Consider the following 16,696-nt stretch of genomic DNA (forward strand, 5'->3'; position numbering starts at 1 on the left):
AGGCACCTTAGATGAAGTGTCCTTCCAGAAGTAATGCCAAGGAGGAAGTAGCAACGTATTTAGGGAACACATCAGAAGAGTACATCCATGGCTGGAGGTGAGGGGAAAGGAAAACATAATCATGGGAGAAGTGATAATCCAGGCACCAAACTGCTTTGGGAGGTGAATGAGATCGCTTAATAGGATAAAGGTGGAAAGGAGTGGAATACAGGTATGGGATATTGACAACACTCTGGAGAAATTTTATTTTTGTGGAGTGAAAAAGGAGTCAGGGAAACAACTGAGATGTGTACAAGCAGTTCAGTGCAATAGAACTGGCTGGTAGGAAGTAGCAACATGAGGATATGGAAAAAGTTTCTAATTATTTCATTGAAAAAAGGGGAGTGGAAGGGAGGACATGTGAAAGGAAGCATTTTCAGCTAGGAAAAGCCGTTGTACAGCTATTGTACAGGCAAAAAGTTCACGCAAGTTCTTTCCTCTAGTAAATCATCATCAATGAGAATATTTTCTGGTTTGTGATGTAGTCACCTGAGCTTTCATCTAATGGAGAGTTATTTATCTTCCAGTTGATACTTACAAACCCGAGATGCTCCAGAAGAAGAATGCTGTCTTGGTGGATGGGGTTGTCCTAAATGGTCCAATAACGGACTCAAAAGCAGGAGAGAAGTTTGTGGAAGAGGCCTGCAAGATTATAATGGAAGAAGTAATCCAGAAAGCTAATGATGTAACCGAGAAGGTAAAGTATTTGATTTTGAAAATTTGTAACAAATATAATGAGCAGTTAAACCTTATTTTTCTAGCCTGTATTTTTATTGCATTTAACAGGCATCAGAATTGCTTTTAGTGTGTTCCTGGGTCTGAAATGAAAAGATAACGAAGATAATGAGAACCATCTAATAATGTATTTAGCAGGCATATTTGCAAGAAAACTTTTCTATTATTATTTTTTAACCTCAAAGCATAACAATCACTTTGAGCTGACAAATGGATGCTTTTTTGTGTGTGTTGGTGATAGGGAGAAGGGGAATTTTTTGTGTTTTGTTCTTCATTCCTTAGGAGTACAGTGTATTTCAGAAGGATGAGCAGTAGATGTGACACCACTGTGGAAGGGCTGCTTCATGAACTTCCTGTGGGCATCCCAGAAGCCCTGCTTCGGAGGGTGTACTGGGAGAGGGGCTCAAATGAAGCCCGCTTCCCTAGGGAAGTGCACTGGTTGCTCCCACCCCCTGGCAGCAGAGCATCCGAGACTGCTGGGCCTTTAGCTAAGGATGGAATTTGGCTGTAGGGTCCTTGCTCCTAGCCTAGGACCTACAAACCATGAACATGGTAGTTGATTTTCGGGCTCTAAGGTGATGTCTGTTATCCCAGCGTGCCAACAGGCACACTCCTTCCAGCCCTCCCCAGCCCAGTTCTTATTCAAAGGCACTCCAATGGCCAGTTTTCTGAAACCAGTGCTGACTGTGCTGCTTGGGTAGTACCTTTAACTCTCTTCCTCCTGGATAACTGGTCATTGCTGGTGTCTTCTCCCCATCATTAGGTTTGTGAATGGCGGGCCCCTGAAACACTGAAAACGATTCTTGATCTGGAAATGAGGGACACTGGAGAATCTCATCAGAAGCTCTTGCAACTCTGCCAAGATGTTATACAATACAGCGTCAAAACCAGTAGGAATCTGATTTCTAGTGATATTTTCTAGTGATCTAGATATTTTTGTTGCACGGTAATTAAGAAAACAGGATAATTTATACAAAGTTTTGTTACCTTTCAGGAAAACAGAGGTGTGTGTGTCTGTTTTCTGCCTGTGTGTACATGTATGCAAACATTTGGTTGTGTTTGACTGAAAGCTACACATTCAATTGATTGAATGATTATACATTTCAATCAGTGCTAATTCCTGTGGTGCTTAAACATTGACATTAAGAGTAGTTTCAGCTACTCTGAAGTCTTATGGAAGTTCTCTAGACAGGTAGCAATGATGTATCAGTTTAGAAGAACTGACAGAAAGAGCGCTGTGTGTGACTTGCTGCTGTCTGATTAATGAGGAATAAAGTCACCATCAGTGCATCTTTACTTGTGTAAGGGCAGCCTTAGGAGTGATTACTCTACATTTACTATTGCTCTCTATCGCTCATCTTGGAGGGTGTTGATAGGCAGCAATCCCTGTTCCAGACAGTGTTAGAAGAGTATGCAATGTTTCAGAGACTGTACATGACATTTCCACAGCCAACCTTTCTGCAGCAGGTACTGCATAATTAGATCTTAGCAAAAAGAGATGAATAACGTGTTCAGGAAACAGTGTAGTGTTTCAGGATCAGGATTTTGGATGCATAGCTTGGGCCACGTTTTGGAAAGCGTGAAGGATCGTTGATAAAATTAGTGGCCCATTTCCTGGGTTTGTTCCCAGCCACAGTCACTGTTGCTGCAAAATAAAACTGTAAAATAGTTTTGAGAGTAAACTGACACCTTTGAAAACTACTGAAAAGTAACATTACTAATCTAAAGGCTCAGTGCATTAATTTTATACAGATACAGTATTACTGAGGTACTGAAAAATGTTCTGTTTCTTTTGTAAATTGTCTTCAAATTTTAATTTCTTACATTGTGTCACCTTAGAAAGAATATTAACAATTAAAAAAATACGCTTTGCATATAGTTTTTAATAAGTAGAAACATTCACAAAAGCCCTGGGTGTAATATGCGTTAAGGCACACAGTTTACCCTTTTCTGCATGTAAAGCACCATACTGTGGGTTACAATTTAATTAGTGACCCTACCACTGAACTGATTTGCTTCAGTAGTTGGTAATAAATGAGAATTCTCTCATAGCTTATTTATGTCTCGAGGTAATTAGACATTTTCTATGAACTTTTCATGTTAAGTCATGCAAGGTTTTCAAAACTCCTATACTGCATAACTCATAATATTCAGATGTTTGTGGAGATCGCAGGCAGAATGACAGATCACAGGTATGGGCAAAACCTGCCCAAATATCGATCATAGATAGCCTCTACAGACCAGAGCAAGAAGCCACTGTGTGTCCTCAGATGTTGATCACATTTTTATTAATTTGTAAAACTTATGAACAACTCTCATTTGTTCTGTGAACTAACATAATTTCTGCTTGTCCTGGAACCACAAAATGCTTGAATTTACTTTAAGAAGACTGTCTAAGCTAAGAAAAGGAAAGCAAGTCTATAAAACACAGAGAATGGTGAAATGAATTACTGTGCTTTGCAGGGATCTCTGTTCAGCTGAGAGGGCTGGTGATATGTTCTCTCTTCATATATATTCTATCAATGCTTGCTTTTCATGCATATCTTTTCAGGTCATCCAAGATTTTTCAATCAGCTGTATGCGGGAATGGATTATTACTCGTTAGTGGCTCGTTTCATTACAGAAGCACTGAACCCAAGTGTGTAAGTGTACCTCTTTGACCTCTTGGTGATGCATCAAGCATGCTTTTTGCATGCTTTTCCGCCCTTCTCCTGATTTCTGTTTCCAGTGTTATTGAGGAGGTAAGGGTTTTGCAGGAAAGAGAATGGTCGCAGTTGGCTGAATAGTTCACCAGAAACTTGGCAAAGCAGATGACGCCTTTTTTTTCTAGTTCATAAGGTGGGTTTTAAGAGGAAAGATCTGTGTGGTTTTTTTTGTTTGTTTGTTTGCTTTATTTTTTTTTGTGTGTGTTTACTTTCCTTCACTCTTTCTTTTGCGCTTTCTTTTGCTCACTCTTTTGTGCTCTCTCTCTCTCTCTTTCTCTCTCTCTCTCTCTTCCACCTCCCTCCCTCCCTCCCTCCCTTCCTTCCTTTCTCTCTCTTTTTTTTTTTTTTTTTTACTCTTTCAAACCTAGACTCTTTCTGGTTTGGTGAATAAAAATGAATGTATCAAACTTATTTAAGTGTTTTTCTTTAGAAGCTCTCTGAGCAGAGTTGAGTGAAATGGTTACCTCTCTACAGTTCCCTTGCAGATACAAAGCCTAAACAAAAATGTAACTGTTGTTTGCAACAGGTTAATGAAGCTGAAATTTAAGCGTGTGACCTACATTAAAATCAAACTCTGACACTTCTGCTGTTAGAGAAATAAATCAGTGTGATACTTTGGGGAACTGAGCTGTACTGCATCGTATCCATGGTATATTTAGTTTAGAGCTTTACTGCTGATGGTTGTAAACTGATACATCAAAGAAATGTGTAAGGAACCTCTACTTCATTTTATCATCATTCTGTGGCAGGGTTTCTGTAGGCTTAATACCAATCATGATGCTTTTGTTTGTTCAGATATACATATGAAGTATCTCCTGTGTTTCTGTTAGTGGAAGAAGCAGTCATCAAGAAAATGATTGAGTTTATAGGTTGGAAAGAAGGTGATGGCATATTTAATCCAGGTAAGAACTATTTACATAAACCATCAGTAATTCTGTGAACACTTGATTCATGTAGAATATTTGAAAAAGCATGCAAAATCCAGTGATGTATAGATAAAACTATTTCACCCAGGCTCTTGTAAGGTATTTCTGGTAATAATTCTAAAAATCTGATCAGCAGCTGAGTGAAAACATGTCTTCACTGAAAAATAATTATGTGAAAATTAATTCTTTGCAACTGAAGCCCTTCCTGATCTTATTAACAATATTAGCAGCAGCTTTACTGGACTGAGTCATCGATTGACAGACACAGATCTGATTTAAGTACCAGATGTCAAACAGTGGTGTGTGAGGAGTCTCTGTATCCTGTCTGTCAGCTGTGGGTGTCAGAGTTTATCAAAGTGGGAGCAGCAGGAGCTTAACTGCTTAGAATGTACCTGTGTTTTGAAATGTTATGAATGTGCAAGCCAAACAAGTATTTCTTAAGACTCTTTTTATAAAGGAGCATTTCCAGATTATTAGCTGTATCAAATTATTATCTTATATGTGAAGCTTTCCTGTCTAATTTTACTATCTAATTCCAGTAGTAGAAAAAAAAAATAGAATTCCCTGGAAAGCTTCTGTGTTAAAACTTAAGACCATGAATTATTTTTTGCCTCAGATTTTGATATGTATTTTCAGTAGACTCCTTGGTCTTTGGTTTTACTGCATAATTGCTTAACTCCAGTTTATCAGGATCCTGTCAGAAGATGTGCTTTTTATTGTGCTAATTCTGTATAAGCTTTTTATTATTATTTTCTTCTTTTAAGAGAAAGAAACCCTTTCGTTTGGACCCTCCAGGTCCTTTGGCTTCTCTTTATCTTGCAGAACTCTTTTTTTTTTTAATCCCTCTTCTCTGATAGACATTTTCTCCCCTTAATACTCTGAGACCTGGTTGCTCAAGAAATTTCTTCTGCCCATGAGGTGCAGCCCCAGCTGAGCTCAGCACAGGCAGCTGCATAAATCAGAAGGGACTGTCAAAGGTGTTTGCTGTCAGGGTGGACTGTTGGGTCACAGTTCTTCCCTCTTTGGGAAGCATCCCCAAAGAGAGCTCAAACACATGCTGCACAGCCTGAAATTTTTCATATCTGTAGAGTTTTGTGGGGGAAGTAAACTATGAGGGATGTGTCTCTAGGCTAGTTCTATGATTTATTTTTATTGTCTTATTAGGCAGTCAGACACAGGATGGTGCCAGGACTGTAACTAACATGATGTCTCTTTCTGCAGGTGGCTCTGTTTCTAATATTTATGCTATGAACTTAGCGAGATATAAATTTTGTCCTGAAATAAAGGAAAAAGGGCTTTCAGGCTTGCCAAGACTGGTCCTGTTTGCTTCAGAAGAGGTAAAACAAACAAACAAACAAACCCCCAAAACCCACAAAAAACCCTTTCGTTTTCCTTTTAGAACTTTTAACAACGAACTTTCTGCAATTTTGCATCCATGGAAAAACGATTTGTGTATGTCATGGGATTCAAGTACAATAAATTTGTCTTTTGTGTATGATACAAAGTTTTGCCTTATATCTGAATGCAGATTGACTGGGATAGCAAACCAAACCCAGTGTTTGGGCAAAACCTGATGGATCTTTAGACAGCTCTTTAAATAATTGAAAATATCTGGTTAGTTTTAAAGTCTTTGAATAAAATCTATCCAAGCTGCCTAAGGGAAACAGTTATGTTCCTGCATTTCTTCAAGTTAATCTTTTTAGAGGCTCTTTCTGTTCACCTGTCCCTTCAACTTTAAGAGTTTATGATTGCATTAGCACAGAGGGGTTATTAGTTCTGACTCTACCATCTAAACATCCCAATGGAGGTCAGAATCTTATTGTACTAGGAAGTATATATTGCTAATGTAATCTTAGCTCTTAAATTTATGCCCTGAACAGTTTGCAGTGTAAATGGAGAAAGAGGCTTATTCAGATGGAGCCCGAGGGATATAAGCAGTGTGTGAGTTGTCCAAGATAGCACATACCTTTTTTTTTTAAACTGAATCCTGGTGTCCTAAAAGTGATTTTTTTCTTTTTTCATGCAAAACATTTTTTCTTTCTGGAAAGTGTGCATATGTAATGACATGAAAGTGCATGCTCAGTCTATCACGTTATTTCATCTCCCAAAAAGCTAAGGGGAAAAATGAGATTGAAACATTCTAATACATTCATATTTTGAAATGAATAACATATTTTTTCATCATGAAATAGTAATACTTGATTTCATTGCAAAGTTTAACTTAAAATTTCTTTCCTGAAACTTTTTTTTTTCATTTGCCCTCCGAATGAATTTATTCTGGCATCTTTGCTTCGCCAGAAGAATCAACACCATAAAATATAGAATTGATGAGGAAAAATAAGCCAATAAATTACCTGTAAGGGCAGTGCTTTTCATCCCCAATATTTTGTTTGACTTTCAAAACCTTGTTGTCTTCGATATTCAATAATCACTTGCTGTACAGCCTCTGCCCCTACTAAGTAGGTATTGTGAATATTGTTTAGGGTTTACTCCCAGTTAGGAGAAAGGAGATGCCCATCTTCCTGATTCTTATTTGAGATCTGCTTGTACTGAGTGCAAATTGTGTTACCTTTTGGAAGCTGGTGTAGTTCTGATACATTTTATTATTGAGAATATATTTAAAAAAACAGCCTGCAGTAGAAATAAGCACTTAAGTTCTCTTGTGACACTGTCTTCACATTTGCTTTTTAACTGAGGCTTCTTTTATTTAGCATTTTTCTTTTCTTTTTATTGAAGAAGTACTGGGTGGACAGAGACCTGCTTTGCACTAGGCAGGCAACAATAAAAATATAGTCTTGGAAATTTGCATCTTGTGTTTAGCTTCAAAGTGAATGGGGCAAATTGTCTGCATGAAGAAACCATGAGGTTGTAGTCATCTGAAAACATTGATAAGAAAGAATCAAAACACACTGGCTGTTCAAGGCCCTCATCTCATTTTAGGGCTTGCCTTCAACATTAAGTTTTGCTTGAAACTAATTTTGCCTTGATGTCAGCTCCCAAAAGTCCAGAGTGGCCCTTGACGTAATACTGGCTCTTGCCCTGCAAGAACTGTTGCCTTGCTGTGAGGAGACACTGTATGACAGAGCAAAGTATGGACTGGTCAGTTACTTAACATACAGAACACATGGCCTAGGTTACAAAGTTCTTGGGTAGCCCAAAGATGTGTGTTTAACGTGAACAACCCAAGTTCTTGCATGTTCTTTGGCCCTCAGCAAGGAAAAGGGTCCTTGTTCATCTAATAATGGAATCCCAAGTGGTGCCCTATTTTAATGCGAATAAAATGGATAGCTACTTAAAATCATGATGATATACAATGAGAAGTATGCTTCTGCTCAGTAGTTCTCTTATTGGACTGTTCATGCGTGGTTTCCCTTGAGATAGTGACAGTCATATTAGACAAATTGCTGTACTTTGCCTTCCTGAAGCATGATTAGTGTTTCTCTAACACCTGAATACAGGTGTAGCTGCAGATGTCAGGATGCCTTATCGCTTTTGTCTCATCTGAACTTTGTCTTGACCCAAGAATATATCACATTGATCTGAAAAGTAGCAATTACTTAGTCTGATATAACTGAGTATAGAAGAGGCTGTGGAAACAGTTGGATAGTACATGGTGGTGCTGAGCAAGATTTTTTTTTGGATGCAAAAAAGCTGAATTTCTCCCCAGTGAAACTTGATCATGAAAGTAATAAAGTAGAAGAACACAATATTAAGTCACCCTTGTCTCTATTTAAATTACAACAGGCAAAAGGAGTAATAAGGCAATATCATGATAATGTAATTGCTCTGTGCAATCAGGTTTCCAGGAAACTTTTCAAAATCAAGAAAATGTATTTTTTATTTTAATGAGCACAGGGAAGATTACCTTGCCTTTTCAAGGCTGTTAGGAAAAGAAAACTGTCCAACTATAATTAATATTACAGCAGCACACCTTAAATACGCTGTTTCAATTTGATCTTGTGCTTAAAGGCACTCATTTTTCACTACAAATAATGTGTCCAAATAAGTAAGCGCCATAAAGACATGGCAAGAGTAACTTGACCTCTTGATGTTAAAAATATTTCTATGATCGAGATGATCATTTTATTTTTTTCTCTCAGGGTATTCTGTTCTCCTTTTTCTAGAAAGGAACTAGGAAGAAGTGAATTTAAGCTCTGATTGGAGCTGCTATATAGTCTCAGGTATATTTTTGCTTAGAATGATGTCCTTAGAATGGTGTAATTTAGCATAACAGAGCTTCCAGTAATGATAGCAAAAAAAACTTTTGTTTTTAATAAAATCAGAAGACTAGATTTTTCATGAGCATAGACATGCTCCAAAACAATGTTGAGGTGTAACTCTTGTCCCCCCTTCTGTCCTACTGAAGACCTGAAAATCTTTTCAAAGGGAGCAGATGCACTCGTAAAACCGAGAAATGATTCATCTTACAACCTGTTTTGTTTGGTATTCTGCTGCTGGAGAGCAGCTCTGCAGAGAAGGACCTGGAGGTCCTGATGGCCTACAGAGTGACCGTAAGGCAGCAAAATGTGCCTTTATGGCTAAGAAGGCTGCTGGTTCCCTGGGGCGCATTGGGAAGAGGGTTGCCAGCAGGTTCTCCTGTCAGCTCAGCCCTAGTGAGGCCACCTCTGGAGCGCTGTGTCCAGTTCTGGGCTCCCCAGGACAAGAGGGACATGCAGCTAATGGAGAGAGCCCAGCACGGGGCTGCAAAGATCCTCAGGGGACTGAGGCTGCTCTCTTATGAGGAGAGGCTGAGAGAGCTGGGCCTGTGCAGCCTAAAGAAGAGAAGGCTGAGAGAGGATCTTATCAGTGGGTACTAGTATCTTATGGGAGGTTGTCAAGAGGATGGAGCCAGACTCTTTTCAGTGGTGGCCATCAATAGGACAGGAGACAACAGCCACAAATTAAAGCACAGGAAGTTCAACCTGAATTTTTTAGTGTGAGGGTGACGGAGCACTGGAACAGGCTGCCTAGAGGGGTTGTAGAGGCTCCTTCTTTGGAGATCTTCAAAACCCTCCTGGATGTGACCTTGTGCAATGTGCTCTAGATGACCTTGCTTGTGCAGGGTCTCCAAAGACCCCTTCCAACCCTAACCATTCAGTAATTTTTATTTCTCTTGCTCCTTCTGCTTCTTGTTATCATCTCATAAATGCTGAAGCCTCATTTGTCTTTCTCACATTTTCCTGTACTGTATTTCATAATTAAAATGCATGATTTATTGCCTACTAGTGTACTTTTTTTTAGTGCAAGTGATTCAATATAAAATCTTCCATCTGAACTTAATGGATAGAAATCAGTGCTAGAGGCTGCCTGCATTTTAAACTGTTCACATATCAGTGAAAATAATTTCCAAAATTAAACCAAACAAAACAGCCATTCTACAAACAATATTCTCCCTTATTGATATAATTTAACTTAATGTAAGACTAATGATTCATCTATGTATGTTATTCATTTAGTTTGTTACAAGAATAATGAGTCGTAAAGGCTTTGTGAAAGTGTCATGTTAGAATATTAAGCATTCTTAAGACTACTTGATAGTATCAGGTAGTATCTTTGTATGCATTTATTTAAGAAGTGGGTGATGGTGGGGAAAGCCTTTTTGTTAAAAAGAAAGAGCCCTGTGAGATGATCCATCTCATCAAAATAAGCATGACAGGCTTGAATACCTGTAATATATTCATACCCACACATTAAAATGTTGTACATTTTTCATAATTATGTTCCTCAGTAACTGCATTTGTGTGAATTCTCTGGAAGAAACTGAAATTAATTAACCACCTGGCTTCACCTTCTGTATGACAAGAAACAATTCTACATGTCTTCAAGGTTGCTGGAATATGAGTTATTTTAACCCTTCAGTAATGGGGTGGGGGGGAGACTTTTTTTTTTTCTTTTTGCCTTTTTTTTCCCCTCCTCCTTTTGAAAAGAGAAGTGATAACTCAGGCTCAGAAGAGCTTGGTTCTGAGGAAATCTGTGTAGTCCTGTGAGGTGCTGAACACTCAGAACTGACTCTGTTGCATCCGACATTCTGTTTTTCATGGTGGCTTTAGTATGTAAAGAGGAATTCAGATTAGTATGGTATCACATCTTGAATTCTCAGACTAATCTTAGAGGTGGATTAAGCAGTGTGAGATCAGGATGCCCTTATTCTGGAATAAAAATAATGATATTCTTAATCTAGAATAAGAATAGCCATGAATTATGGAGCAGGTTGTAATTTACAGAGGTGAATGTTGGAAGTTTGGTGACATGCAAGACCTTGAATATTACTTCAGTGGAAAAAAAATGATGTACAAAGTACAGAGGGGACACGTGGGCTTGGTTGTTCTTCTTGTAAGAGCTATTTCTTACTACAATCTAGTTGAGTAAGCACATGCTTAGCATCTCCTTGGCCAGGCTGTGGGAGCATAGACTCCCTTTACAGGCTTCTTCCACAAAACCCCTTTATTCTCTGCAAAGTGAGGAGTGGGTTGTGATGTATGTAACCATTAAAGGATGTTTCTGTGATCAGAACCAGCTAAAATTCTCTGCCTAAGTAGTCACTACTTTTTGGAAAATGCAGGCTGGTCTAAACTAGAACATCTTACAAAATCATTATTGACTTAAAGCATTTCGAAGATGTGCTTCCAAGTCTTGTCTCAAGTCTGCCTGCTTTCATAGTGGCTTCCAAGATCCAAATTCATGCGAGTGGCCTTGGTATCTAAACACTAAGGTATCTAAACACTAAGTCCTTTTGCTGAGGTGGTAGTCAGAGAGCTTTGCAGGTCCCTGTTCTGCTGCCTCTAAAGCTTAGGGTTTGAATCTCCTTACCCTGCTGGGCTGAGCTGCTGGACCAGACCAAGGGCTGGTTTAGCACTGTGCTCTGTCTCAGCCAGTAGCCAACAGCTGATTTTTGCAGAAAGCATAGGAAGAAAAATGTAAGTAGGTAGTGGTAGTGGCTCTAGGCTTGTCATTAGCCATCCCATTAAGGGGGTCTCGTTCCAGGAAGTGATGCTTATGAACATTCAGAGCTGGGGGTTGTTTCCAGACTGAGTTTTGCAACTTACCTGTTTTTGCCTGTTTTTTGTTGATACTTTTAACTCAGTTCTCTTAAAACAGTTTTCTACAATGCAGAAACAATGAAAATTTCTTTCTGGATGATATTTCAGAATTTCTATTTTTCATTGCAATTTGAATGAATTTAAATATTGCTCCAGAATAGAGGTTTATATTTTTAAAGCCTGTATTTTAAATATGGTGCATACGCACCTTTTTTTTTTTTTTTCCGTATTTGCCCTGTTCTTTAGTATGGGTCATTAATTGTTAGGTACAACATATCTTGCAGCATAGCTTTGTCAATTTGCTTTTTGTGCTAGGATATGTTGTTATTGTGACTATATTAACTCTGATGCCACTATATTCTTTGCTAATGATTTTCTTTTCTTTTAATTATGTGCTTACTTTCTTTTCCATGTCTCTTTAATTTACAGTGTCATTACTCCATGAAGAAGGCAGCCTCTTTCCTGGGTATTGGTACAGAAAATATTTACTTCATCAAAACAGATGAAAGGTAAGGAAGGAAAATCCATGGCTGAGGTCTGAGCAATTTAAAATGCAGTAGTGCTGTACATGAAAAACCTATCTGAATGTAACTGAAAAGTTTTAAATCTGTGTCCCTTAGAGGTAAGATGATACCTGAGGAACTGGAGAAACAAGTTCAACGGGCCAGGAAAGAGGTGAGAGGGGGAGAGAGAGAGAAAGAGAGCATGAAGGAGAAGAGGAGTGCATGTGGATTGTGTGCTTGTCTGTGTGAAAGGAAAACAAAGAATGAGTGAAAGATTAAAAACAGGGAAGATAATGTGCCGGTGTTTTTATAAGAGGATGCAGTCTGTTTGCCATAAAGTGGTAGAGGAAGCCAAGACACTCAGATGTTACTTTATAGAGGTGTAAAATTCCACAGAGTGCTTGCTGCTAAAAAAAAAAAAAAAAAAAAAAACAGTCCCAAGTACAGCACTGTGATGAAGTATTTGGTATTTAACACTCTTATGTATCTAGTTTTTCTTTTGATTATATTTTTTTGTGGATATAGTATCTGCTTTCCCTTCCAAAGTAAAAGAAAATTCTAGGGTGACTTTTTTTTTTTTTTTTTTAGTTATTACAGCAATCATTGTTCTATCATCTGCAGTGAGCAAGAGCTGTAAGATATGGCTTAGTCTCTAGAAGTGTTGTACATACTGTAAATGCTGAACTTGGCCCTATCTAGTGCTGTAACACTGCAGAGATTTTGTTCTATACCTTTCTTTCCACAGAGACTTTGTCAAAGAGAAAGTCAAAGGACAATATATGTGTATTTGTGCAATGGTGATATATGTTTCTACAGTCTGTTAGTTCATGGTTATTGCAGATAGAATAACTGCTAATACATGATGGGCCTAATTATCTGGCAAACTTTTTTGCTCGCCTCTTTTTATACCATACATAATCAGTGCAAGACAACATGTACTTTACTCATTTTGAGCAAACCAGCAGGGAAAAAGGGGCTGACATACATTGCAGTGAGAGAAGGCAGGTTAACAGGGATATGAGCAATTTGTGCTTGCAAAAACAGAAGTTTTTGAGATTAAAAAAAAAAGTGACTTTTATGATCTTTTAAAAAAAAAAAGGTCTCGGTGCAGTGCTCTGCAATTTAAAAACAAATGTTCAATGTTAAAATGCTCTATGTACAGAATTGTTACACTTGAAACACACTTAACTATTTCATTTGCCTTTAAGTGATTTAAGTGGAAGTCACTGGCAGATTGAAAGTTTCATTTCATCAAAGCTTCAGTAAGTGGGTCTTTCCTTGGTAAACTGTCAACTTTATGGAAGGGCACATTGGTGAATTCCAGCAAATATTCTAATGACCCTTAGACAACAGAGGATGTATCCTCTAGTGACAGTACCACAAAATTATCATGGGCTATGAATGTCAAGAGTCTTAGGCCTCTTTTTAGAGGATTTAGTCAAGAAGATTTATTTAGCTATAATGACCAGCAGAATAAAAATATAATTCCATTCTTTGGGTGAAAAAAATGTAATAGTAACATTAATAATCTTTTGAATTTGTAGAAATTCTTCACTTGTCCCCTCATTTAGTCATGTTAACCTGCTAGCTGCTGGGGGAGCTTTGTCTTTGTGATGTAGCTGCAGAAACAAATTGGTGAGAACGTTTATGGAAGCTGTTAAGTGCAGCAGATATCTGTGCCTCACTTGCAAGAACTCTTTGCACTTGAGCTTCAGGCTGTTTTGCAAATGTTTGATTGACTTTTGTTCTGGGTTATACTTAGAATGAATGACCAAGAAGGGAATTACCGGCTGGTAATTATTGTGGATCTATGGGACTCATTTAAATTTATTCCAAGGCTGCTTTTCACTGCGTTAGTGGTTTGTAAAGAAATCTTAAAATTCAAGTAAATCTTATTTATGTACTCTTCTAACAGTCCCTGCACTGTTAAAGATGTATAAAACTGTCAGTGTAAATGTGAATTAAACCTGTCTGTCCCTGCAGTAGATGTGGTGACTTTTTTTTTTTTTTTTTTGAGAGAGAGTGAGGGATTAGATTTCAGCTGAAGTGAAGCTGCCTTTCTGAAATGACCTGCTCATAGAGCCGGGTCTTTAGCTGATGCCCAATTCAGTGAAATTACACTGTGTTACATCAGCATAGGCTTGCATCATATGAGAAGTTTAATATACTCCAGGGATTGCAGATTATACAGTTTAGTAACAACTTCAATGCCTGTTCAGTAACTATTGCTATGCTTGGGCCAGGCACTGAAACCTGCAGGGAATTTATTTCAGCATGTATTTATCTGCATATGAAACCACACAGTCATTCCTGGGGCCAAGACCCTCAATTTCGTGAAGTTGATGCAAACTCTGCTGATCCTTTTCCAATTTCTGCCCTTAAATAGGCACAAGCACATACCTTCACTATGGCAGGTGAGAGTGAGCACATCTCCCCCGTCTGCTGCTGTTATTTGCACTGCTGGTGTTAGTGACATGGAAAAGCAGTGGCCAACGTCACTGGAACCAGAATGGTGGCTGGTGATGGTTGTTGGAGGCTGCACGCCTGACCAAAGCTTCCTTGTCTTGCCAGCGTAATCTTAAAGCTCTTGGAGACTTCCAGCTGTCTCCCTGCTGACGTTGTTACCACCTGCAGCCCTTCCTGTTTTTTTCAGAAAAGGGGAGCATCAAGAGCAGCAATTTTTTGTAGAACAGGCATTAGGGTCAGGCAGTGATGACTGTCCCACTTGTGGGATACCCTGGTGCTGCCGAAGGCAAATCCTGTCCTCCAGCTAAAGATCCTTGCTCCCTAGGCAGGCAGAGACTACAGGCATTGCAGAAGAAAAGAAAAGCAGGTGGCAGCCCAAGAGGGATGAGTCATTTCCCTCACATGGGCAGCTTGCTGGCTGAACCAAGAGCTTTATTTGTATTAGGCAGAATGGCAGCAAATACAGTAGTAAGATTTTAAAAAGATTGAGCAAGGAAAATCAATGTATAAGGAGAAATGTCAAATATCCAACACACTTCTATTTTGACAAAACTAGAATCTGTCAAGCGGTCTGAAGCTGGTGAAGTCTGCCCTGTGATAGTGTTAGTGGGAAATGTTCTTCCTGTAAGAGTCAGCACTTTCAAACACAGTACCTCCTGCATGAGGCTCTTGCCACTGAGAAACTAAAATGTAGTTTTTCACATCTCTGTCCTACTTTTTTTAGACCTTGTTACACTTGAGCTCTCCAAATGTATTGGAGGAAATGAGCGCGCAAGTGACCGTTCTTTTGTTTTGAATCCTTTTGCAGGGGTCAGCACCATTTCTTGTCTGTGCTACGGCAGGGACAACAGTGCTGGGAGCATTTGATCCTCTGGATAAAATAGCCAATATCTGTGAAAAGCATGGCCTCTGGCTTCACGTTGATGTGAGTTTGTATACAGTACAATTTATTTAGCATTGCTTTTGTATATCTGCTATTTTTCTCACTGTTGATATTTCTATATAGTAGTCTATATAGTAGTCTATATAGTTTCTATAACATTGGGCTTTAGTAATTTTTTTTGCATGGAGAATAGAAATACATTCTGATTTCCCTGTCCCATATGCTGAAAACAGCAAATAACTTGTGTATGACATGTAGTCAATGTTATTTTGTTATTTTCCTGTTATATTTAAAAATGCATTTAAGATCAGTTTCTAATTTCTTTTGGCCACCTCCAAAAACCACATCAAGGATGGTTACATACAAATATAACTTCAGATTCTTTCCTTATTTCAAAGAATGGAAACATTAGAATTGTAGCGTGTGGTTCATATGGGTTAAAATAAACATGTGTTTTTGACTTACCTCTCCATAAATTATTCTGTTTCATATTTGTAGGTTTGGCTCTCCTGTAGTTCCCCGATGTTTTCCTAAGTTGCTACAAATGTTTTCTTCTTATTTCTTTATTGCTTTAGTTTTGGGGATTGGATTCCATTCTGAAAACTACTTAGAATAATAATTGAGCCCTTGTAATTACCTCTTTGTAATTAAAGTAGCACAAATCCAGTCATGCCTTGACTAAAGTCCATGGAATTGAACCTGGATTTGTATGGATAGAGCAATAAGAGAATCTGGAGCAGCATTAATGGAGATTTTTAGATCTCCTTTAAATTTTTAAAGCGTTTGTTTAATGTTGGTTATTTAAAGAAAATGACACAGATAATGTGCATTTCAAATAGAAATGACTAAGAGACATTAATAAATAACTTCTGATTTGCATACAGAGATTTTTTTTTTCTTACTGATTTGGAGAAAAACGCTGCAAAATTCAGCCCTAGTATTTAAAGTGTCTGCAAAGCCTCCTGATATATGTGTGTGGCTTGGAGTGACCTACCAGTCTTTTCAGCCAAAGAACAGCCTTCGTATTAGACACTGGTGTCTAGCATGTCTGGGTATATAGGGGAAAGATGGGTGAGTTGAAAAGCCAGTGCTGCAGCATATCTTCTATGGCTGAGGGAGGACAGGGAGCACTTTCCTACCCTCCTTGCTGTAGGTGAGCAGCTAAAACAGAGGGGCTGAGCCTGGGCCATAGTCTGAACTGTTCTGCAGACAGTTAGCTCATCCAACTTCAGTGGTATGTTAGACTAAGATAAAAATGTTACCAGCCCTTAAAAACACACTGTTTTAACAGTGACCGTAGTTGTCAGGTGTACTGAATCAATTGTACTGGTTCCCAGTAGGACAAATGTATCTCATAAACCGGATAGTCTGTGGTCTAGAAGATGTATTTTTCTATTGA

At 38.4% G+C, this 16,696-nt stretch overlaps 1 protein-coding gene across 1 annotated transcript in view; it reads left to right on the forward strand.

Annotated features, from left to right (window-relative positions):
- The first annotated feature begins 565 nt into the window (after nucleotides 1-565).
- The window catches only part of GADL1 (GAD like acidic amino acid decarboxylase 1), a 66,152-nt gene continuing 50,021 nt past the window's right edge, over nucleotides 566-16,696 (forward strand). Inside the window, exons 1-8 of the mRNA XM_088521160.1 lie at nucleotides 566-736; nucleotides 1,538-1,664; nucleotides 3,326-3,416; nucleotides 4,275-4,381; nucleotides 5,627-5,742; nucleotides 11,875-11,954; nucleotides 12,066-12,120; nucleotides 15,223-15,339. Of these exons, the coding sequence (XP_088377286.1) occupies nucleotides 587-736; nucleotides 1,538-1,664; nucleotides 3,326-3,416; nucleotides 4,275-4,381; nucleotides 5,627-5,742; nucleotides 11,875-11,954; nucleotides 12,066-12,120; nucleotides 15,223-15,339 (843 nt within the window). The 5' untranslated portion in view covers nucleotides 566-586. The remainder of the gene's footprint in view (nucleotides 737-1,537; nucleotides 1,665-3,325; nucleotides 3,417-4,274; nucleotides 4,382-5,626; nucleotides 5,743-11,874; nucleotides 11,955-12,065; nucleotides 12,121-15,222; nucleotides 15,340-16,696) is intronic.

The sequence above is a fragment of the Tinamus guttatus genome, unplaced genomic scaffold (assembly GCF_059628265.1).
Source record: "Tinamus guttatus ecotype Peru unplaced genomic scaffold, ASM5962826v1 Tinamus_guttatus_pri_ptg000115l, whole genome shotgun sequence".
Classification (NCBI taxonomy): Eukaryota; Metazoa; Chordata; class Aves; order Tinamiformes; family Tinamidae; genus Tinamus; species Tinamus guttatus.